Genomic DNA, 24162 nt, shown 5'->3' with positions numbered 1-24162 from the left:
TACTCCCCACCCTCAATAAAAAGACCTTCCTAGAATTTATCACACCACAACATAATAAAATGGAATCAAACCATAAGAAACTACAGAAAATACTCAAACACATGGAGACTGAACAATTCACTGCTGGATGATCAGGAGGTCATCAAAGAAATAAGGAAAGAAAAGAGAACAATCCCTAGAATCAATCCAGGCACTGGCTCATGCAAATAATCCTAGCTACACTGAAGGCAGAGAACAAGAGAATTACAGTTCAAGGCCAGCCTGGGCAAACAGTTCAAGAGACCCTATCTCAAAAATACCCTACACAGAAAAAAGCTAAGTGGTAGATTGTGTGACTAGCAAGCTTGAAGATCTGAGTTCAAACCCAATGCCGCAAAAAAAAAAAACAAAAAGAAAAATAAAAAATCCTAGAATTAAATGAAACACAATTTATGAGAAACTCTGGGGTATAGCAAAGGTGGTGTGAAGAGAAAATTTTATACCATGAGGGCCTACATTAAAAAATCAGACTTTGAGCACATGATAAAAGCGAGAGCACATAAGGGAGGGGTGAGGATAGGTAAGACCCCTAAAAAATTAGCTAGCATTTGTTGCCCTTAATGCAGAGAAACTAAAGCAGATACCTTAAAAGCAACTGAGGCCAATAGGAAAAGGGGACCAGGAACTAGAGAAAAGGTTAGATCAAAAAGAATTAACCTAGAAGGTAACACATACGCACAGGAAATTAATGTGAGTCAACTCCCTGTATAGTTATCCTTATCTCAACCAGCAAAAACCCTTGTTCCTTCCTATTATTGCTTATACTCTCTCTTCAACAAAATTAGAGAAAGGGCAAAATAGTTTCTGCTGGGTATTGAGGGGATGGGGAAAGAGGGAGGGGGCGGAGTGGGTGTAAGGGAGGGGGTGGGGACGGGGGGAGAAATGACCCAAGCCTTGTATGCACAAATGAATAATAAAACAATAAATAAATAAATAAATAATAAAAAAATCAGAGAAACCTCAAACAAGTAACTAATAACTCACTTGGATACTTAGAAAAACAAAACAAGGATAGAAATTAATGAAATGGAGACTGGAATGATAACACAAAGTATTGATAGAACAAAGGATATATTCATTGAAAAGATAAAAACATTGACAAACCCTCAGCCAAACTAACCAAAGAAGAAGGAAGAGGACCAAATTAATAAAATTAGGGATGGTAAGGTGATATCATCACAAATACCAGTGAAATTCAGAGGATCATTAAATACTTAGAAAACCTACATGTTAATAAACTAGAATTAGTGGATACATTTCTAGATGCTTATGACCTACCAAAATTGAAATGAGGAAATATAAACCACTTAAACACATCTATAACAAGCAGTGTTTGAAGCAGTAATGAAGGATGTCCTCACAATTAAAAAGCCAAGAATCAGACGAATTCATTGTTGAATTACCAGACCTTTTTTTTTTTTTTTTTTTTTTTTTTTGGTGCTGGGGTTTGAACTCATGGCCTCATGCTTGCTAGGCTGGCACACTAACTGCTTGAGCTGCTCCATCACCCTCCAAGTCATCACACCTTTAAAAAAGAACTGACACCAATGTGACTCAATTTATTCAATAAAGTAGAAAGAAAGGAACATTACCAAACGCATTCTATGACGCTGTATTATTAACTTGATACCAAACTCAGGAAACAACCAAAGAACAAAATTATAGACCAATTTCCTTAATGGGAAGAGTTGTTAAAATTCTCAGTAACACACTTGCAAACTGCCAGGCAGGGGTGGCTCACGTGTGTAATAATAGCTACTTGGGGGTAGAGATCAGGAGGATTGTGGTTCAAAGCCAGGCTGGGCAAATAGTTCACAAGACTCCATCTCAAAAAAACTCTTCACACAAAATGGCTGCTGGAGTGACTCCAAATGCAGGCTGTGAGTTCAAGACCCAGTACTGAAAAGAACAAACAGAAGAGAGAGCAGAAGATTTAAGGTTCGAAGTCAGCCTGAGGAAATACCAGGGAAAATAATCAATGCAAAAAGGAATGGAGGTGTGACCCGAGCGGTAGAGTGCCTGCCTAGCAACAATGAGGCCCTGAGTTCAAATCCCAGTAAAAATCCAAATATTGAAGCTCAAAATGTCAGTGTTCTGATATAAAAGTAGAACCTAATTTTCCCTGTCTATAGTAACAAAGCAGTCTTAATATTCCTTGGCTCTTTGTAGCATTGGTAAGAAACTGGCTTAAAAGAAGGATTTGTATGTAGAGCTCTGTGTCCAAACTTCATCTAAATATCCAGCAAACGTTTACAGAATTAAAAGTGTGTAAGTTTAGTGCATGTAAAGAAGAACAAAAGAAAGAAAAAAACAACAAATGCTGGCAAGGATGAATAGAAGCAAATGCTTATGCACTGTTGCTGGAAGGTAAATTAGTGCAGCCACTGTAGAAAGCAGCATGCAACTTCCTCAAAACACGAAAACTACAACTACCATCTGACCCTCTGTCCCACTGCTGGGAATATATCAGAAGGAATGTAAGTCTACCTAAAACAGACACCTGCCCCCCATATTTACAGCAGCACAGTTCACAGTATCCAAACTACAGAATCAGCCTAGATACAAATCACTGGATACATAAAGAAAATGTGGTGTATGTACACAATAGAGTATTATTCAGTCATAAAATAGAATGAGCTGACACCAATGGCTCATGCCTGTAATCCTAGCCACTTCTGAGGCTGAGATTGGAAGAATCTTGGTGGGAAGCCAACCCTGGAAAAAATATATTTTTTTAAGTAAACTTCTCCTTCCCAAGCTAGCTGGAAACTGAGACCAGGAGGATCATGGTTCAGGTCAGCCCAGGCAGAAAACCTTTTAGAGAGCTCATCTCAACAGAAAAGAGCTGGATGTGAAGGTTCATACCCGTCACCCCAGTGAAATTAGGACATCACAGTCCAGGCTGGAATGGACAAAAAGTGAGGCCTAATCTCCAAAATAACCAGAGCAAAATGGTGTGGCTCAAGAGGTAGACTACTTTGCATGTGCAAAACCCTGAGTTCTAAACACAGTACCAACACAAGAAAAGCATTTCATTTGCAGAAAAATGCATGGAAGTGGAGATTGTCATGTTAGGGAAAAAAAGACTGAGGAACATAAAACTGTGTATCTCTCTCATACAAGTCGAGTCCTAAAATAAATGCATCCACAGGAGTGTAAAACAGGGACTGTTTGGAAGTGGGAGCCAGTAGAAGAGCCAGGATGAAAGAGGGGAACAGGCACGAATAGATCAAAGTTTATATGCACACATGAAAATCACCAACCAAAGCTGTTACATTGATTAAAAAGGGGTGAGGAGATAAGAATAACAGGAGGTAAATTTGATCAAAGGACATTGCATCCATGGATGGAAATAAAACAATTAACACACACTAATCAACACTAATAAAAAATGGACATCTAATCAAGGAAATAAATGAAAAAAATTTTTGTTTGGTGGAACTGGGGTTTGAACTCTGGACTCCATGCTTGCAAAGCAGGCACTCTTCCACTTGAGCCTCACCTCAGGTCCTCAGTGAAAGTTTAGTAACAAACACAACAAATGGCATTAAAGCCAAGCCTGCTCCCCCATCCTCACCCCAGCTCAGTGAGGCCAGCTCCACCCCAAGACGCTACACCTGAGAGCTCAGGAAGCCTTTGCCCCAGCTCCAGCCAGAAGGAATTCTCACCAGGGCAGCAGAAGATCATGGTTCCTTGTTCTGCCCCACTACTCTTGGTAAAGCAAGTCCTGTCCAGTGCAGTTGGGAGGAGGGGACCCACTTCATAACTCTGCTGTACTGATGGGAGGGAGGGTCTGCCTTGAAGGCAGTGTGCTGAAAAGGCTGGAGCCCTGCATGTCACCTTTGCATGGGCCATGAGGTGACAGATCTACGCCAGAAGAGACCAGAGAGGACCCCAGGCTCCTGCCCTCAGTCCCACACTGAGCACTCGGTGCTAGAGCAGGAGTGTCACATAGTGAGAAGCTACCATAGTCCTCACCAAGCACCAGGCTCCAAGACCAAGATTTTGCAGTCAACTGGTATTTATTGAAGTTTAACAGCTGGGTGTGGTGAGGAGAAGACAGGGAGAGAGCGCTACCAAAAGAGCTGTCATCCCACACTGACAGTTTGGTGGGCACCAAAGCTGTGCCTCATTTTCACGATGTTAAGAGGAGGGGAATCTTCAGTAGAAGACTCCAGTGAATTGCTAAACAAATAAACAAGCCAATAGCCAGGTGGCTCAGCCTGTAATCCTAGCTCAGGAGGTAGAGATCAGAGGATAATGGTTCAAATCCAGCCCAGACAAACAATTTGGGAGACCCTAACTCAAGAACATCCATCGCAGAAAAAGTCTTGTGTAAAGTCTCAAGGTGTATGCCCTGAATTCAAGCCCAGAATTGCAAAGTAAATAACTACATACATACATCCATAAGCAAATAAGAAGCACACAGGGCGGCCAGTGTCAGTACACAACAAAGCAAAAGCTTTATGACATCAATTTGGTGACTTCTTAGTTGTGGCATCAAAGGCACAGAAAAAAGAAAAACAGATGAATACACCTTCATGAAAATTTTAATGTTTTGTGCATTCAAGACTAAATAAAAGAGCAATTCAAAATGGGGATGAACCTCAAAGGTAGAGCCCATGAGTAGTATGTGCAAGGTCCTGGGTTCAAATACATCAGAGACACAAGGACCAGGGTAGAAAGCAGGAAGTAGGGGAGGGAGGAAGGGAAGAAGGGCTGGAAGGGCAGGTAGTAGGGAAGGACAGAAGGAAAGAGGAACAAATTACAGGAAAAGATTTCCTGAGTCTTAAAACCAAAAGACAAAGCAGTAAAGAGAACCAGACAAAATATTACGAAATCATACATCTAACAAAGCATTGATTTATAGAACATACAGAAAACAGTAACTCTAGTACAAAATAAGCAAACAATGCAATTCAAAAATCGTCAAAGGACGTGGATAGACATTTCTCCAAAGAATAGATATGACAATAAATACACAGAAAATTGCTCTATATCACTAACCATTAGGGAAATGCTAATCTAAACTATATCACCTCACATCCATTGGGTGCCTACCCTCAAAACAGAACAAGCCATGGTGGCAGGGCTGTAATCCTAGCACTCAGGAGAGTGAGGAGGGAGGCTCAGCAGACTAAGGCCAGCTGATAGTTTTTAACAATTAAAAACCATCAAACCAAAACAGAAAATAAGAAAGTAACAAGTATTGGCAAAGAGGTGGTGAAACTAGGACCTTCATGCACTTTTGGTAGAAATGTAAAGTGGTACTGCCACTGTGAAAACATAGGATGGCTCCTGAAAAAATTAAAACAGAATTTCCAACTGATGCAATGATGTTACTTCAGGGTAAACAGTAGACTCATGGTATTTGCAGTTCCAAGGGGACCACTATTGAGGATAAACCGGAAACTTTCAGGATGCAGAATTCAATGCTGCACAGAGGGGACTGGACTCCTTTCCCATACCACCATCCAACCTCACCGAGATCTCACATTTTCACTTTATCATTCAATTCAGCACATTACATTTACCTTGGAAAGACAACCTCAACCTTTACCTTACATTTGGGCAGCATAGCCTTTTTGGGAGGCAGATTTTCACAGAATTCAGGGCAGTGTGCCACTCAGCAGACTTTGAGTTACAGGCATGGTTCAAGTGCTACATTGTCAACCCTGTAAATGCCCTAAGTTCAAATTCCAGTACTGCCAAAAATATATATATAGCTAAGAAGAAATAATGTTAAATTGATGGCGCTTGGTCATTACCGCGTGCAATAAATCCAGAAATCATTCTGAAATATGATATAACGTAGACGAACCGTGTCAAATTTTTGCTACATAGATTAACCAGCCACTAAAAAACAAATACTGGGTGAAACTGAAATTCTTGAGACCAAGGAATCACTGAAGTAAGAGTTTACTGAGCTGTTACACGTGACTACCAGAGTAAGGACCAGGTTCCTCGGCTACCACAGCAGGATGAGGGAGCATTGGAAAAGCATCCAGTGGGCTAGGGCTAAGAGACCATTTGGGGAAGAAAGGCTTAGGTGTTCCCATTGCCCCAGGGAAGCTTCAGCAGAGGAGGAGGGTCCAGGAGGAGCAGCGCCTGCTGCTTCGGAACTGGTTGAGCTGTAAGCAAGACAGGAGGCACCTGGCAGGATTGATGGTGTGTGGGTGATGGTTTTCACAGACATTCAGGAATGTCAAAGGCTCTTTAGTTCTTTTTTAGCTGAGGCTTGTAAACTGATTAATCTCCTCTTCTTCCTTCCATCCCCTGGCCCTTAGAATGAAATTTAGAGCATCTCAGAATTTCATTCCTGTCAACTGTGTGATTCCACTTGATACATCCTCAAAATCACTGAGACACAGAGTAGAATGGCGGTGTTTAGGACCAGGTGTTATTCAGTGAGATGCAGTTTCAGTTTTACAGGATGAAGAGTTCAAAAAGTGAATGCAGGTGATGATTGTGCCATATTAAGGACATATTTAATTTTCCTGTTCTGCGCATTTAAAGAAGGTTAGGATGGTAATTTTTATGTTACGTGTATTGTAGTATTTTAAAAAACTAGATGAATGTCTATGGCTTACACTTACAGACCTAGCTACTCAAGGCAGAGAGATCAGGAGGGTCTAGGTTCAAACCCAGTTGGGGCAAATAGTTCCAGAGACTCTATCTCAAAACTACCCAACACTAAAAGGGCCGGTGGAATGGTTCAAGTGATAGAGCGTCTTCTAGCAAGGACGAAACCCTCAGTTCAAACCCCAGTACCGTCAAACCCTATTCCCATCCCCCAAAATAGAACAAAATAACTGAAGGACCTGTTCATTGAAGACAAAGAAACTAACAAAAATTTGTAAAGGGTTGTTATCAGATGTAGTAAAGCATCTAATGCCCACCGTGATGATCATGGCCAATGCAAACAGTTTGCTCACAAATTGTTCAAATGTTGACAGAAGAGGCTGAAGCCACCTATCAGGCTGAATTTACTGTAGCTCTCAGTGACTTAAGCAATATTGTTACTCATTTTGAGATTTAAGCAATATTGTTCTCAAGTGCTGATGTGAAAATGACTGCGGGGTTTTGAGAAACTCCACACACGTTGACTGTGAAGGAAAGTAACTTGCCAGAGCAGATCTTCAGTGTGGAGGAAACCTCCCAATTCTGGAACAAAAGCCTGAAGTGACTTTCATCTGTGAGGAGGCCAAGGCAAGGCCAGGCTTCAAGGCTTAGGGACAGGACTGCAGTTTTGCTTAGGCACCAAGTGGAAAGAAACCCTTTGTGACCTGGCACTGCAAGAACCCAGGCCTTGAAGGCCATGAGGCATCGCACACAGGGATGACAGGGCTCCTCGTCCAAAGTGTCCCTGGAATCACGTTGCCAGTGCAGTGGAGAAGTGCTCTTTTGAGAGCTTGCTTGTCATGGATAAGACTTCTACACATCCTCCTCTTGTTAGTGCACTTCATCCCAAGAGCCACGTGACATTTCTCCTCCAAGTTTGTATCTCTTTGATCCACCCAGTGATTTAGGGAGTTCTAGAAGGTCAACAGGGGCCGGGGAGGTGTAGGAGGTCAGTAAAGCAGCTCAGTTACTATGCAGGTTCATTGTCACTGACAGTAGGAGATGTAAATGAACAGCCAGAACCACTTTCTTGGGTTCTGAGAGCCATTCTTGTACAGTACAGAACCTGAGAAAAGGAGTCCATGGGAACCCCTGATTTATAGCTGAACGGCCAGAAACGCCAGAAGCCCAGACTTCAATAGGTATCTGAAGAAGGGGGTGATGTGGGAACCCATCACATAAGCAGTGGTGTCTGCACTACTCCAAGTAATTAGTTCAAGATTGAATTGAATGGCACTCAGTTAGGGCCCATAGAGAACTGGAGAATTGCTTAGTGTGAAAAATCCACACAGTTGGTATTAGAAGTGTTGAGCACTGGTGGCTCATGCCTGTAATCCTATCTATTCAGTAGACAGAGATCAGGAGGATCCAGGTTCAAAGCCAGCCCTAGGCATATAGTTCGAGAGGCCCTATCACAAAAATACTCAAAGCAAAAAAGGGCTGGTAGAGTGGCTCAAGCAGTAAGAGCACCTGCCTAGCAAGCGTGAGGTCCTGAGTTCAAACCCCAGTGCCATCTAAATAAATAAATGAAGGCTATATTATACAAAAACAGCCACAAGAAAGCTAAAGTGCCTATCCTAGAGCCAAACAAAATTGACTTTAAGCAAAAAATACTATAATGGTTAAAAAAGTTCAGTCCATCAGGCAAATATAACAGTTATAAACATAAGTGCACCTAGTAACAACTAAAATACATGAAGCAAAATCTGGCAGAAAAGATGGAATATTCCAATAATGTTTGGAAACTCAGTTCCCCACTTTAAATGATATGTACTACAAATAAATAGATGACACACAAGGAAACAGGAGATTTCAATTACACAAGAAACCAACTAGACCTGAGAGACATCAGGAGACTCTCTAGCAACAGATATTCCTCACAAAACTAGGATAGAACAAATGTTAAACTCTAATATATACATCAAAAGATTTAAAAGGGTAAACTAATACACAATGGTATGAAATAAACAATCAGTAAGAGAAAAACCTTAAGAAATTCATAAATACATTTTGAACATCGTATTCTCAATCAATGAAACAAGAAATCAGAAAGGAAATCAGAACATGCTATGAGATGAACAACATATCAGGTTTTATGGGATATAACTGAGAGAAATTCATAGCTGTGAATACCTAATTGATTGACTATTAAAATACTAATACCACCCAAATTAATCTAGAGTTGAATGCAATCTCCATTAGAATCCCAGCTGACTTCATTGTAGAAATTGACCAATAAATTCTAAAATTCATATGGGATTTCAAGGCATATAGAGTAGCCAAAATAATTCTGAAGAGGAAGGATGAAGTCAGAGTACTTATATTTCTTGACTTCTAAAACTTACTATGAAGCAAGATGATCCAGACAGCATGGTACTGGAAAAGGATAAGTGTATGGATGAGTGGAACAAAACTGAGAGTCCAGATCATCTGTGGGCAGCAGATTTGTAACCAGGATACCACAATCATCCAATGGCAAAATGATAGTCATTTCAAAATATGATTCTGGCACAAATGATGCTGGACAACTGACAAGCTGTATGCCAAAGAATGAAGTTGGGTCTTTACCACATACCATATAAAATTTAACTCAAAATAGATCAAATTTCTAAATGTTAGAACTAAAACTACAAACTTTTTAGAAAAAAAAAGGCAACATAGGGATAAATCTTCATGACTTTGGTGTCATAGCTAAGAATCTTTTGCCAAAACCAAAGTCATAAAAATTTATCCCTGTGTTTTCTTCTAGGAATCTTATTGTTTCAGCTTTAGCAAGGTTTTGATCTATATTGAGGGAAAATGATCTGAACAGACATTTCTCAAAAAACATGTAGGACTCCAAACCCATGAAGAGATACCCAAAATCATTAGTCATCAGTGGAAATACAGTCATTCATTCATTTATTTATTTTTGTGGAACTGGAGTTTGAACTCAGGGCCTCACACTTGTTAGGCAGGCATTCTGCCATTTGAGCCACTCTGTCAGCCTTTTTTTGTGTTGAGTAGTTTTGAGATAGGGTCTCTTGAACTATTTGCCCAGGCTGGCTTCAAACCACATTCTCCTGATCTCTACCTCTTATGTAGCTAGGATTATAGGTGCGAGCCACCAATGCTCAGCAAAAAGCAAATTTGAAAACCACGATGAGCCAGGCTCCAGTGGCTCATTCCTGGAATCTTAGCTACTGAGGAGGAAGAGATCAAGAGCATCGCAGTTCGAAGCCAGACTAGGCAAATAGTTCAAGAGACCCTGTCTTGGAAAAACCCTTTACAAAATGGCAGGTGGAGTGGCTCAAGGTGTAGGCCCTGAGCTCAAACCCCCCCAAAAAAAGAAAGAAAGAAAGAAAGAAAGAAAGAAAGAAAACCACAATGAGACACCACTTCATATTCCCAGGCTAGCAGCTCTGTCTATAAGGTTCCCCCTGTTGGAAGTGCCCTGAGATGTCTAACAGGGTCTCTCAAGTGCTCATAAAAAAGTCAACTTTAACTGGCATTTTAAGGCTGTCCAGAAAAGTGGGTAGGGTATAAGTCCAAGACACAGGTATCCTGTAAGACATTTGTCTCATCAAAAATGGGGCTTTAGGGGCTGGGGGGCAAGGGGGAGAAATGACCCAAGCCTTGTATGCACATATGAATAATAAAACAATAAAAAAATGGGACTTTCCTTCTCCTCATCAAAAGAAATGGTCTCTAAACTGAAGAGAACACCCACAGAGTGGGAGAAAATATTTCTCAGCTACACATCAGACAAAGGACTGATAACCAGAATATATAGGGAACTTAAAAAACTAAATTCTCACAAAATTAATGAACCAATAAAGAAATGGGAATTGGAGAACATCATTCTGAGTGAGGTTAGCCTGACCCAAAAAACCAAAAATCATGTTCTCCCTCATATGCAGACATTAGATCAAGGGCAAACACAACAAGGGGATTGAACTTTGATCACATGAGTGCACACAAGGGAGATATGAGGATAGGTAAGACACCTAAAAAATTAGCTAGCATTTGTTGCCCTCAATGCAGAGAAACTGAAGCAGATACCTTAAAAGCAACTGAGGCCAATAGGAGGAGGGGACCAGGAACTAGAGAAAAGGTTAGATCAAGAAGAATTAACACACACACACAGGAAATTAATGTGAGTCAACTCCCTGTATAGCTATCCTTATCTCAATCAGCAAAAACCCTTGTTCCTTCCTATAGTTGCTTATACTCTCTCTTTAACAAAATTAGAAATAAGGGCAAAATAGTTTTTGCCAGGTATCGAGGGGGTTGGGGGGAGAGGGAGGGGGCGGAGTGGGTGGTAAGGGAGGGGGTGGGGGCAGGGGGGAGAAATGACCCAAGCATTGTATGCATATACCAATAATAAAAAAATAAAAATTAAAAAAAAAAAGAATGGGGCTTTCTTTCTGGGTAAGGGACTCGAGCCTATGAGGCAGAGATTGGATGGACTGAGGTTTGACTCCTGTCCAGTCAAAAAGTTCAAGAGACCCCTTCTCCATCAATGCTAGGTGCAGTGTCACACATGTGTCTTCCCAGCTATGTGGGGAGGCACAAATAGTAGGATCACAGTCCAGGCCAGTCCAAACATAAAGCAAGGCCCTATCTCAAAAATAACCAATGAACTGGGCACTGGTGGTTCAGACCTGTAATCCTAGATACTCATGAGGTAGAGATCAGGAGGACTGAGGTATCAAGCCTGGGCAAATCATTCAAGAGACACCACCCCAAAAAAACCTTTCATTTGATTTTACCTATAAATTCCTCTTTTTTTTTCCTCTGTGGTGCTGGTGTTTGAACTCAGGGCATATAACTCCACCCGCCCTGTGCTGTGATGGGTTTTTTTCAAGACAAGTTCTCTTGAACTATTTGCCTAGACTGGCTTCAAACCATAATCCTCCTGATCTCTGCCTCCTGAGTAGCTAGGATTACAGGTGTGAGCCACCAGTGCCTGGCCATTTTTTAATTCTGATTGTAAAATAAATGACAAAACTTTTCTCAGACCCTTAAAAACATCTTGTGGTTCAGGCACAGGACCTCCTATGCTCAGTGGATTAAGCTAGCCCTGGTCTTTTCATCCTTTTGGCCCTAATTTTCCAATCTAAGCACAATCCATACTCAACAAATTTTTTTAATAAGATTAATATTCTAGACCAGCTTATTCCAAGATGTTGTTTGAGAATCAATGGAAGAGGAGTTTCCAAAACTCCTCTGGGAGATCAATGCAAACAAAGGGAGTACAAGGGAGTAAAAGCAGTGCTAATTTGGGGCGTGGAATTTAAGACTTCACTCAAAGGAGGAGAAGCAACAGGCTACAAGTCTTATACATAAGAAGCAGCAGAAAACCCAAGAAAAATTTTGCTCAACCCTGGATTTGGACAGCTGTCAGGAAATTCAGCAGGGTTCTGAGACAAACATATGTCAGACACAGACTACATCAGACCGTGAAAGCTGATCTACAGGCCCAGTGCCACCAGAAGGCAGTCTATCACCAGGGAGTCTGATAGAGCTGCTCTAGAAACCCCAATTAAGTGACCTTGTGCTGATGCTAGAGCAGGGGAACTGTTTGTTTGGATCATTGCTGATGTTTCTTCTCATTATCTAATGAGGATCTTTTTTCTTTTCTCAACAGCAAAGAATACAAAAATGAGTACAGTACTGTAGTCTTTGCCCACAGTGAAACTACAATCAGGATAGGGAGTTAAGACACAAATAAACCAGTGATATTTGTTGACAGTCACTGTACATAAATTAAATCATCATCATTATTATCAATTACAAAATGCCTTTCCTACTGAGTTGATCTTGATGAATTTCTTCTGAGTCTTATAGATGGGAATGAATTCATTGAGTGACATTGCAAATTGCTTGGGCAGCTTATTCATTCCAAGAATATTCTCCAAGACACCCAGGGGCCTACATGTGTCAGACGCTGCACACAGTGTCTGAGCACAAACTTTGTCCTTCTCCCAGCAGCTGAGGCCTGCAGAGAACTCCTTCCCAGCCTCTCAGCCCCGTCCTACTTACCTGTGGAAGCTGTCAAGTAACCACAGGAGCAGGACCTTTCCATTAGGATATCAGTCTTAGTCAGCTAGGGCTGCCACAGCAACCTGTCACCATCTGGGTGGCTTAACAACACAAATTTATTCCTCACAGTTCTGGAGGCTGGAAGTCAGAGATCAAGGTATTGGTGGGATTGGCCTGTTTTGAGACCTCTCTCATTGGTAGACGGATGGCATCTTCTTCCTAGGTCTTCACATGGTCTTCCTGCTGTACTTACCTGTGTCCAGTCTCCTCTTCTTAGGGTGAGCCCTAATTACCTCATTTAACTTAATTACTCTTTTTTCAAAGACGTTTTAGCAAAGACTTATTTTAGTATAACAAGATAAAGTATGGGGGTGGGGAGAGAGAAGCATTTCCTGTTCTCTATGCAGGAAACGGGGAGCAAAGACTCCAACTTAATTATTCTTAAAAGACCCTCTCTCCAGCTGAAAGTATAGCTTAAGTGGTAGAGCTCCTGACTAGCAAACGCGGAAGCCCTGAGTTCAAACATAAGTAAAGCCAAAAACAAAAACCAAGTCTCCAAATATGGTCCCATTCTGAAGTGCTGGCGCTTCAGCATATGAATCTTGAGGGATACAGCTCACCCCATAGCAACACCCAAACGCTTTTCCTGGTTTTCTCACTGACTAAGTGGGTGATGTACTGCTGCTAAGCCACTCTCTGGGCCTCAGGCTTACTGACTATGAAAGTGGAGTTGTTGGATTGCACCATCTCTGTCATCTAAAAGGCTATGATTATCACCACAATCAACACATCAGGAGCTTGATGATATCCAAATCAGCCACAAAGGACAATTGTCTCTGTGTGTGGAAATCAGCACGGGTATGCACACATGTGTTTTAATATACACACATGTATAAAACAGCTTTCATCAAATTATGGAAGCCATCTTCCCCATATACACATGCACTCAGAACAGAACACAATAAAAATGTATTTTCTCTAAGTGGCTTGCTAATTTTCTTTTTTCCCATCTCTGAAGCAAACATACTTAAGAACCCCACAAGTAACCAGTCTTTAAATTCTCATTCATAAGTCCCATCTTCTTCTTTGTGTGTAATATTTTGTTTCTTGTTTGTTGGTTAGTTTGTTAGGTTTGTTATTGTTGTAGTTGTTGTTATCATTTTTGTTTTTATTTTGTTTTGTTCTGGCAGTACTGGGGTTTGAAGTTAGGGCCTTGTACTTGCTAGGCAGGTGCTCTATCACTTGAGCTATGCCCCCAGCCCTTTTCATTTAGTTATTTTTGGAGGGTACGGGCTTCCTTTTGCCCAAGTTGGCCCCAGACTTCAATCCTCCTACCTAGGCTTCCTGCCTAGCTGAGATTACAGGCCTGCACTACCATGTCCAGGTGATATTCTGTCTTCATGAATGATCTGCTCTTGTACCCATCCCTGCCCTATTTCTGGAGGACAATTAACTATATCAATGCTCAACTTGCATGCCCTCCTCCATAAACCTTCAACATCCCCTGAAACAGTTGTCTGCTCTTCCTTCTAACTATATAACACGTGCTATACATTTCTATAGTGATAAATCTAGGTTAAGTATCCCTTATCTGAAATGCTTGGAAACCAAAGTGTTTCATTTTCAAGTGTTTTTGGATCTTAGAAAAGTTCTATATACATAATAAGATATGCTGGGATGGGACCTCAGTCTAGACACAAAATTCATCTATGTTTTATGTACACTGTATGGTTTGGATCATGTGCTAAAAGCTTGGTTCCCCAATGCAGCCATGTTCAGAGGTGGGGCTTTGGGAAAGTGATGGGATCAGGAGAGCTGTGACCTCATCAGTGGATTAATTCATTGGAATGGCTCATGTGTTAGAGTGCCTGCCTAGCAAGTGCAAGGCCCTGAGTTCAAACCCCAGTACCACCAAAAGAAAAAAAAAAAAAGAAGAAGAAGACTATCTAAGCACTGGATGATGGGTCATTGACGAAAACCTGTGACCTAGGAATGTTTCCTTTTGCATCCCTTTCCCTGCCACACCCCATGCCTTTTGTCACAACACGTTTTTTAGGGACCCCTCCAGCCACCATGCCCTGATTTTGTCCCTAGTCTTATGGTCCCCTTTCCTTCTCCCATTTCTCCATCTATTATATTCCCTGATGTAGCTTTGCTTCTCCCAGAACATCCATTTTCCCAGATAACATTTGTCCAGCCTAGTTTCTTCATCAAAAGTAGACTGCCCTGCCCTCCATTTGCCCAGGGCTCTAACCCTGAGACTCAGCGGTTTAGTGGGGTGGCGGTTTAGTGGGGTGACCTCCTAAAAATCTAAGTGCCCTTACAGTGCATCTCTGTTTCTGGCAACAAAGGCAGCCATCTGCCCTGAAGCCTGGGTGGAGGGAGAGGGGCAGTTTCTGAAGCTCACCTTATAAGGATCACCAATAAATAGGAGGGGTTCAGGAGAGAGGGTCTTACATATGCTCCTTAATGTGGACAACTGTCGCCAATGTTTCTACTCTTATTTTTCATTCCTGTGTGTCTGCATGACGTTTTTGCCATCACCATCAGAAGCCTGTTTTCCACCCTGCTCCTGCTGACTCTGCAGGACCAGTCCCCTCCTCTTTTTTCCTGTCCCCATTAGTGGTTGGAGTCGTTGCTGGTGCAGAGGTTTGAGTCTGTAGTCCACATAACTGGGAGGATGAGGGAGAAGAATCAGTTGAATCCAGGACATGTAGCCAGCCTGGGCGACACAGCCAGATCCCAATCCCAAGTATTTTTCAACTAATTAGTTAAAATAAAACTAAAAAGATAGATTCATGAGCATAGTCAGCATTAAAAAAGGGTGGGGACGCAGTGAGGGTGTAGCTTAGTGACAGAGTGCTTGCCTAGCATGTGCAGGCCCTGCATTTCATTCAGAGCACCCCAAAAATAAAACCTTCATAGACTTTTGTTGTTTTGGTAGAAATTGGGTTTGAACTCAGGGCTTCATGGTTGCAAACCAGGCCCTCTGCCACTGGAGCCATACCTCCAGTCCCATAGGATTTTTTTGAAAAGACAGAAAAAAGAAAACTTGAGGGGAGGGGCACAGAATGGAGAAAAGTTGAACAAAGCAAGCAGAGTTCCAGGAAGAAAGGAGGAACAGTATTTCCAAGTTCTATTGCACAGCAAGGTGACCACAGTTAATAATAGCACATTGTATATTTCAAAATTGCTCAAAGAATAAATGTTCTCATTAGAAAAACAGTAAGTATGCAAGGCATGGATGCCTTCATTACCTTGATAGAATCCTTCCTCAACGTGTACTATATCAAACCATCTCCTTGTGCTGCATGTATGCCATTATTATTTATCGATTAAAAGAAAATCTGTTATGTAAGGAAAACACTATGGGATTAGGATGTTTAACATGGGAAAAATGGAAATGGAATATCACATGGGAATGCATGGTTGATTTGCCACTTTGACCTCAGAGGGCCAAGTAGGAAAAATCTGTACAAGTTATAGAAAGGCAGCTTTCAACTCCATCTGTTGTGATTTAGATATGAAATGTCCTCCCAAAAGTCTCGTGTGTGGAAAGCTTGATCCCCAGCTGGTGGCACTCCTTGGGGATGACTGGATTGTGAGGGCTCTAACTTAGTCAATGGATGAATCCACTGATGGATTCATAAATTGATGGCATTATTGAGAGGTAGTGGAAACTGAGAGGTGGGGTCTGAGCTGGAGGAGGTAGGTCACTGGGAATGTGTCTTTAAAGGGTATATCTTGTCCCTAGCCCCTTCTACGGCGTCTCCGCTGCCTGGCACTCTGACCCACCAAGCCTTCTACACATCACACTCTGCCTTACCTCAGGCCAAAAGGAACGGAGCCAGTTGACATTGGATTGGACTTTGAGCAAAAATAACTCTTTTCGTGTTTTAAGTTACATGAGGTATTTTGTCACAGCAACTAAAAGCTAACTAGCACACCCTCTAGGAAAGATCTTCTAAATGTTGAGAAGTGTCTATTCATGGAATGCACTAGTCAAGTAGTCAAGAACTTGCCCTTGGCTGAAGATGACCAAGTAGAACCTAACTGGTCATATGGAGAAATTATTTTTGAGGGAAATATGTACAGTTATCATTAACTAAATACTTTCTATGGTTAAACTCTGGCCTATGGTTCCAGAGACATTACACCGAACATGTGATGGTGCTGCTCAAATAGGAAAAAAATGCCAGCAGGTAACAACAGTACAAGTAATAAAATGTCACTGGCTCACAACCTGTTGTTGTTTTGGTGGTACTGGTGTTTGAACTCAGGGCTTCGCACTTGCTAGACTGGTGCTCTAACAACTTCAGCCACTCTACCAGCCCAAAACTTGCTTTTTATGTATTAAAATTTTTCAGCGAGGTGCAGCAGCTCATACATGTAATCCTAGCTACTCTGGGTGAAAAATTTATTGAGACCCCAACCCATTCAATAGATCAGTGTGGTGGCATGCATCTGTCATCCCAGCAACAGTGGGAAGCCTAGAATACAACATAGTAAAAACATCTATACTCCCAAAAGGAATCTACATGTTTAATGCAATTCCCATCAAAATCCCAATGACATTCATCAAAGAGATTGAAAAATATACCATCAAATTTATATGGAAACACAAGAGGCCACGAATAGCCAAGGCAATACTCAGTCAAAAGAACAATGCAGGAGGTATCACAATACCTGACTTCAAACTATATTACAAAGCAGTAGCAATAAAAACAGCATGGTACTGGCACAAAAACAGACATGAAGACCAGTGGAACAGAAAAGAGGACCCAGATATGAACCCACACAACTATAACCAACTTGTCTTCGACAAAGGCACTAAAAATATATGATGGAGAAAAGACAGCCTCTTCAACAAAAACTGCTGGGAAAACTGGTTAGCAGTCTGCACAAAACTGAAACTAGATCCATGTTTATAGCCCTATACCAATATTAACTCAAAATGGATCAAGGATCTTAATATCAGACCCCATACTCTAAAGTTGGTACAGGAAAGAATTAAAAGGTATAGGCAAGAACTTTCTCAATGGAACCCCAGCAGCTCAGCAACTAAGAGATAGCATAGATAAATGGGACTTTATAAAACTAAAATGCTTCTGCTCAACAAAAGAAATGATCTCTAAACTGAAGAGACCACTCACAGAGTGGGAGAAAATATTTGTCAGCTACATATCTGACAAAGGACTGATAACCAGAATATATATGGATCTTAAAAAACTAAATTCTCCCAAAATTAATGAACCAACAAAGAAATGGGCAAGTGAACTAAACAGAACTTTCTCAAAAGAAGAAATTCAAATGGCCAAAAAACACAAGAAAAAATGCTCACCATCTCTAGCCATAAAGAAAAATGCAAATTAAAAGCACACTAAGATTCTACCTCACCCCTGTTTGAATACCCATCATTAGCAACACCACCAGCAACAGGTGTTGGAGAGGATGCGGGAAAAAGGAACCCTCTTATACTGCTGGTGGGAATGTAAACTAGTACAACCACTCTGGAAAAAAATTTGGAGGCTACTTAAAAAGCTAGACATTGATCTACCAAATGATCCAGCAATACCACTCTTGGGGATATACCCAAAAGAATGTGACACAGGTTATCCAGAGGCACCTGCACACCCATGTTTATTACAGCCCTATTCACAATAGCCAAGTTATGGAAACAGCCAAGATGCCCCACCACTAATGAATGGATTAAGAAAATGTGGTATCTATACACAATGGAATTTTATACAGCCATGAAGAAGAACCAAATGTTATCATTCGCAGGTAATTGGATGCAATTAGAACACATCATTCTGAATGAGTTAGCCTGGCCCAAAATACGAAAAATCAAATGTTCTCCCTCATATACGGACATTAGATCAAGGGTAAACACAACAGCTCATTCTAACAGCTCTGTTTTGTGTTGGGTATTTTTGAGATCCAGTCTCTGGAACTATTTGCTCTGGCCAGCTTCCATACTCCTGATCTCTGCCACTGAGTAGCTAGGATTACAAGTGTGAGCCACTGGTGCCTGGGCCCCTCCTACTGTTTTCTGTAGCAATCAAATGCACAACATAAAGATTAGCATCCTAACCTTCTTCAAATGCACAGTTCTGGAAAATTAAATAGGTCTTAATGTTGCACAGCCATCAAGCCATTCACTTCTTGAACTCTTCATCCTGTAAAACTGAAACTGCATCTCACTGAATAACTCCTGGTCCTGGACACTGCCATTCTACCTTGTGTCTCAGTGATTTTGAGGATGTTAAGTGGAATCACACAGTTGACAGGAACGAAATTCTGAGATGTTCTAAATTTCATTCTAAGGGCCAGAGGATGGAAGGGAGGAGAGCAGGAGATATTAATCAGTTTACAAGCCTCAGCTAAAAAAGAACTAAAGAGCCTTTTACATTCCTGAATGTCTGTGAAACCATTACCCACACACCATCAATCCTGCCGGGTGCCTCCTGTCTTGCTTACAGCTCAACCAGTTCCCAAGAAGCAGGCGCTGCTCCTCCTGGACCCTCCTCCTCTGCTGAAGCTTCCCTGGGGCAATGGGAACACCTAAGCCTTTCTTCCCCAAATGGTCTCTTAGCCCTAGTCCACTGGATGCTTTTCCAATGCTCCCTCATCCTGCTGTGGTAGCTTAGGGACCTGGTCCTTACTCTGGCAGTCACGTGTAACAGCTCAGTAAACTCTATTACTTCAGTGATTCCTTAGTCTCAAGTATTTCAGTTTCACCCACTATTTGTTTTTAGTGACTGGTTTATTTATGTAGCAAAATGTCGTCACGGTTCGTCTATGTTATAGCATACGTCAAAATTTTTCCTGGATTTATTGCACGCAGTATTGACCAAGCGCCATCGATTTGACTGAATTTCTTCTTAGCTATTATTATTATTTTTTGTCAGTTTTGGGATTTTAACTCCTCAGGGTACTTATAGGGCAGGCGTTCTACCAACCATGACTGTAATTTAAGGTCAACCGAAGGAAAAAATAATAAAATCAGAACGATCAAGGGTTTCCAGAGCTGCTGCGCCCCAAAGCGCATATTGGCACGGGCCAGGTCAGCCCTGCTCTGCCTGTCACCGCTGGGGCTCGCGTGGATGTCGGATGCTCCCGCCGCGTGGGGCAGAGCCGCGATCCCTGAGTGTCACGCGCCAGATTCCCGCTCGCTGGGATGCTTGGCCTCCGCGATCATTGGCAGATCTCCGCGCCTCCAGCCACGTGGACGTCAACGGAAGTCCTAGAGCCATCATCGGCACTGCTCACAGGTCCCACCGCATTGTCCGCAGATCCTGCCACAGCGTCCGCAGGTCTCATCACATCGCCCGCAGGTATAACGCAAGGTCCGCAGGTCCCAGCACACCGTCCGCAGGTCCGACCCCGATGTCAGCTCCGCTTTGCTCCATGAGAGGCTACGTGGGCAAGCCCGGCCCGCCGCCATGTGCACAGGACAGGCTCGGCCAGCGACCGTCCCCGCGGTCCCCGCCGCCTCTGGCCGCCCAGTGCGTCCTCCACGTCTGCCCGTCGCTGCCCACCCCGCTGCTCCGAGACCCCCGCAGGCCCCGCGGCGACAGTGCCGCCTCCTCCTGCCACTTGGCCATCACGCCTCAACTGCGCTGCCCGATCCCGCAGGCCCGCTACTCCGTGCTGGGGGCGCTGCCCACCGTGTGCTGGGACGGTGACCACCAGAAGGCCGTGCTGTCTGCGCGGAACTCCACGATGCTGTGCCGCCTGGACACCGTGCGGATTCCCGCTCCCCGCAAGCGCCCGCGTCCTCCAGGGCCCGAGCACATGGTCAGCTCTGCAGCCCATGCAGAGCCAGACCCGGGTGCAAAGGAGCTGCCACCTAGTGCCCTCGAAGACGGGAGGAAAAGGACCAAGAAGGACGAAGACCAAATACTCGGTGATGAGCAGGGACATAAGAGAAGGTACCCTGATTGCATTGCAAGGGAACATGCCTTAGCTGAACCCCTGCTGGCTAATGCTTCTTTAGTGCCTAAGCCTGAGTCCCTAAAGAGAGGCCTTACTTCCCAGAGTTCAGACCTCAGGAGCAAGCGATCTTGCACCTCTTCTGTGTCAAGCATGCAAACAGGTGACTTCCTTTGCTCTAGCCTAAACACCATCACCAGTTCCTACAGCTCTACAGTAGGCATCTCACAGCTGTGGAAGAAAGGGGGTCCCACCTCACCCCCCTTTTCTAGCCAGGCCTCCTCTGGCTCCCAGATGTCAGAGAGACCAGTCAAGAAAGCAAGAGAAGAGGGGCTGTGTCATCCATCCAGTTCTTCAGCTCCACAGGGGACCACCAAGGAGTTCCAGGGTGAAAGGGCTGCAGATGGGACTACAGGGCCACAGAAGGACTCCAGAACTTCCTCATCCACACCTGCCATGTCAGGGAGCCGAAGACGGAAGACCCGGCTGCTGCCCTGCAGGCAAGGGGTTCCACTGACCTTGCCTCCGCCTCCTCAGCTTGGCTGTCCCATCACTGCAGAAGACCTGGACCTGGAGAGGAAGGCGAGGTTCCAGTGGTTTAACAAGGCCTTGGAGGACAAGACTGATGCAGCCTCCACTTCCGTTCCTGAGAAGTCACTGCCTACTCAGCCCCCTGTCACTATCACCCTGCCTGCAGCCAGTCCTGCTCCCTCGCTGGACTCTCTCCCGGTCTCAAGTTCGAATGTGCTGCTGGCGACCTGCAAGAAGATGGAGAGCCCTGGTGGTCCATTGGCCTCCACAGACCCTGCCTCAAAAACCTCCACTTCAGCCCCTTCAGAACCCAAAACAAGTGGTCTTCAGGACCCTGCTGTCTCTTCCCTGCCATGTCCCCCGCCAGGCACTTCATCCTTGGCTTTCCTAGCGCTGCCCCCTGCTTCCTCCATGACAGCAGTCATGAACACCAAGGTGCTTCCAGGCCCTCAGACTGAAACCTCTACAAAAGCCCAAGGCTCCCTGTACTCCGCCCCCACCCTGAAGCCTGGAGAAGACATGCCAGGAGTAGCAGGGGTAGAAGGGTTGGGAGGCTCACTGCTCTGCACCCCAAATAGCATGTTGTTTGAGGTGCAGAGCAGCCGGCCACCCAAGCCTCCTTCCCCTGTCACTCCTGGCCTGTCTTCTGCTTGTCCCATATCCCAGCCTCTCTTCCTGACCCCATCTGAAAGCACGAGAGACAGCCCCATGTCCTGGATCCCTTCAGCCACACCTGGAGCCTCTTTCAGCTCCACCCTCTCAGCCACCACTGGCTCCACCACCTTGAGTTTGAAGCCTGTCCTTGGCTGCATGGGGCCACCTACTTCCCTTCCCTTGTCAACGCCCGTGAAGGAGACAACTACTCGACCCACCAATGCCCCTGTCTTCACTGGCCTGGCCACCAGCCCATCCACCACGGCTTCTGTCACCACAGCGTGCACATCCACAGATTCTGCTTCAAAACGCTTGTATGGCTTTGAGGTGAATGGCCTGGGCAGCAGCAGGAGCAGCTCGACCAGAACCATGGTTTCTACCTCCAAGCCAATCTTCTTTGGGGTTCCCCATGCCTCTGCCACCAGCTTCCCTGGATCATGGTGTCCAGGCTTCAGTCTAGCCAGCCTGGGGCCCTGCAGGCCTCGGTAGCAGCCCGACCCTTGGGCCAGCCTCTCTCCAATGCTGCTGAGATGGCCACCATGCAGGGCAGCACAGCTGGCTTCAGCTGTTTCAGCAGCCCCCTCACCACCTCCACCAAGGTAACCACCAGTCAGCCGACACTGACCGTTGGCATCACCACCACCCCTGCTTTCCAAGGTCCCTTTGACTGTGACTCACAGTCTAGAGTTGGGGTCAGGAAGGCGCATCAACAGGAGGCCCCCAGCCAGCCCTTGCCCTGCACTGTGGCAGTACTTTCCCATTTGTGAACTCTGGGGCCCCTCGGCCACCTGCAGTGCCCTGGTGCCAGGGCAGCCTTGGTTGGCTCTGTGCCTTTGGTGAGCCAAGGTGGGAAAGGCTCGGCCTCTGTGCTCCATGCCACAGCCCACAGGCAGCCGGCCTTTTGTCAGACCTCCTCAGTAGCCACCACCACCCAGGCCACTAGCAAAGACAGCAGTAGCTACAAGCTTGGTGACTGCACTCGGGCCCCTTTCTTCTTTGGGGGCTCAGTGTCCCCGGCTGACCATGGGGGCTTTAGGGTTGGTGTGGCCACCCCAATCACCAGCTCCACCTCTGGATCATTCAACTTCCGAGTTGACCAGAGCGGGACCAGAGGAGCCTCTACTTTCTTTGAGGGTGACTTGAGTCAGAACGCCCTGAGCACAGGTGTCCAGAGCACAGCCTTTGCCTTTGCCTTCAAGGTGGACAGCAGACCTGAGCACAAAGCCTTGTCCAGAGGCGCTTCCACGCCCAGCTTTGCCCATAGCACCCTGCCCCTGGGGGTGGGCACAGTGGGTGGCAGCCTTGCGCTTGGACCCTCCTCTGCACCCACCCACCGCATGCTCACAGCTGTTCCTTTGGGACCAGTGACCTCTTCACTTCACATCGGAGTGGCACCCAAGACCCCAGTGGTTTGACAGCAACTGCAGGCCCATAGGCAGCACGATTGCAAGGAATAGCTCTGTCCCTGTCCTGACTCCTTGGTCCAGGAGACAAGCCCCAGTAGCAGGCAGGCTGTAGCCTACTTTTTCCACTCCCTCCTCACCTTACCATCTCAAGGATGGGACCTTCCAAGCCTGTCCTGTGTCCTGTCTGCTGCTCAGGTGTGTTGCCCTGACTCCTTTGAAGGAAAAACTGAAGTGCATTTGTGGCCACTCTTGCTAGTGCTGGACTTAACTGTTGTCTCCAGGCTCCTGTGTGTGGCTAGCAGGACTGGACAGTGGCTCTCTTTGATGGCCATAGGCAGCCACCCCCACCCCCACAACAACCAATCCTGTTTGGAGAAATATGAATGCATGCAACTTAAATTAATAGCAAAAAAATTTAAACATTTTAACAAAATAAAAAATAGTTTTGTATTTAAACTGAATTATCTTTTAAGGTCCTTCTTGGTTTCTGTGTTTTAACTGTAAATGTGGTTCACAAGGCATTCATTAGCTGTGTAGTTAGGTTATGCCTGGGTGACAAGGTGCTGGGTCTGGTCCCCACAGGCCTCCTGAGGGGCCTGAGTGCCTTCTGGATAAATGCAATTCTTATTTTATTAGCAATGTGATGTATCTGTAACCAGCCCCCTCCCTTTATGACTGAGGCTGAATGCCATGTGTGTATCAGGCACTGACCAGGCAACCCTAGGAGACATGGCTAAAGGGCCTGGCTTAGCACAGTGGAGTTGGGAAGGAGCTTGGAGGTCAAATTCCCAACACTTGTGAGTATTGGAGGGCAGGTGGGTGTGGTCTAGAAAAGCCTCTACCTGCACCCCAGGTGGGTAAAGCTTCTTAGTTTAGTCTGAACCAATTCACCTGTGTCTCACTCAGGGACCTTTGGTCCTGGTGCAGCCCTAGCATGTATGAATGAGCACCT

The 24162-nt window shown here is 44.5% G+C and overlaps 1 protein-coding gene across 1 annotated transcript; it reads left to right on the top strand.

Moving 5' to 3' along the window:
* The first annotated feature begins 19797 nt into the window (after positions 1 to 19797).
* Positions 19798 to 23219, top strand: LOC109680598 (nuclear envelope pore membrane protein POM 121C-like). The gene is made up of 3 exons (XM_020155384.2): positions 19798 to 22131; positions 22230 to 22403; positions 22599 to 23219. Exons 1-3 carry the CDS (start codon positions 19798 to 19800, stop codon positions 23217 to 23219), a joined length of 3129 nt encoding a protein of 1042 aa, XP_020010973.2.
* Positions 23220 to 24162: the final 943 nt, after the last annotated feature.

The sequence above is a fragment of the Castor canadensis genome, chromosome 2 (assembly GCF_047511655.1).
Source record: "Castor canadensis chromosome 2, mCasCan1.hap1v2, whole genome shotgun sequence".
NCBI classification, from domain to species: Eukaryota; Metazoa; Chordata; class Mammalia; order Rodentia; family Castoridae; genus Castor; species Castor canadensis.
This window is presented reverse-complemented; position numbering and strand designations above follow the sequence as displayed.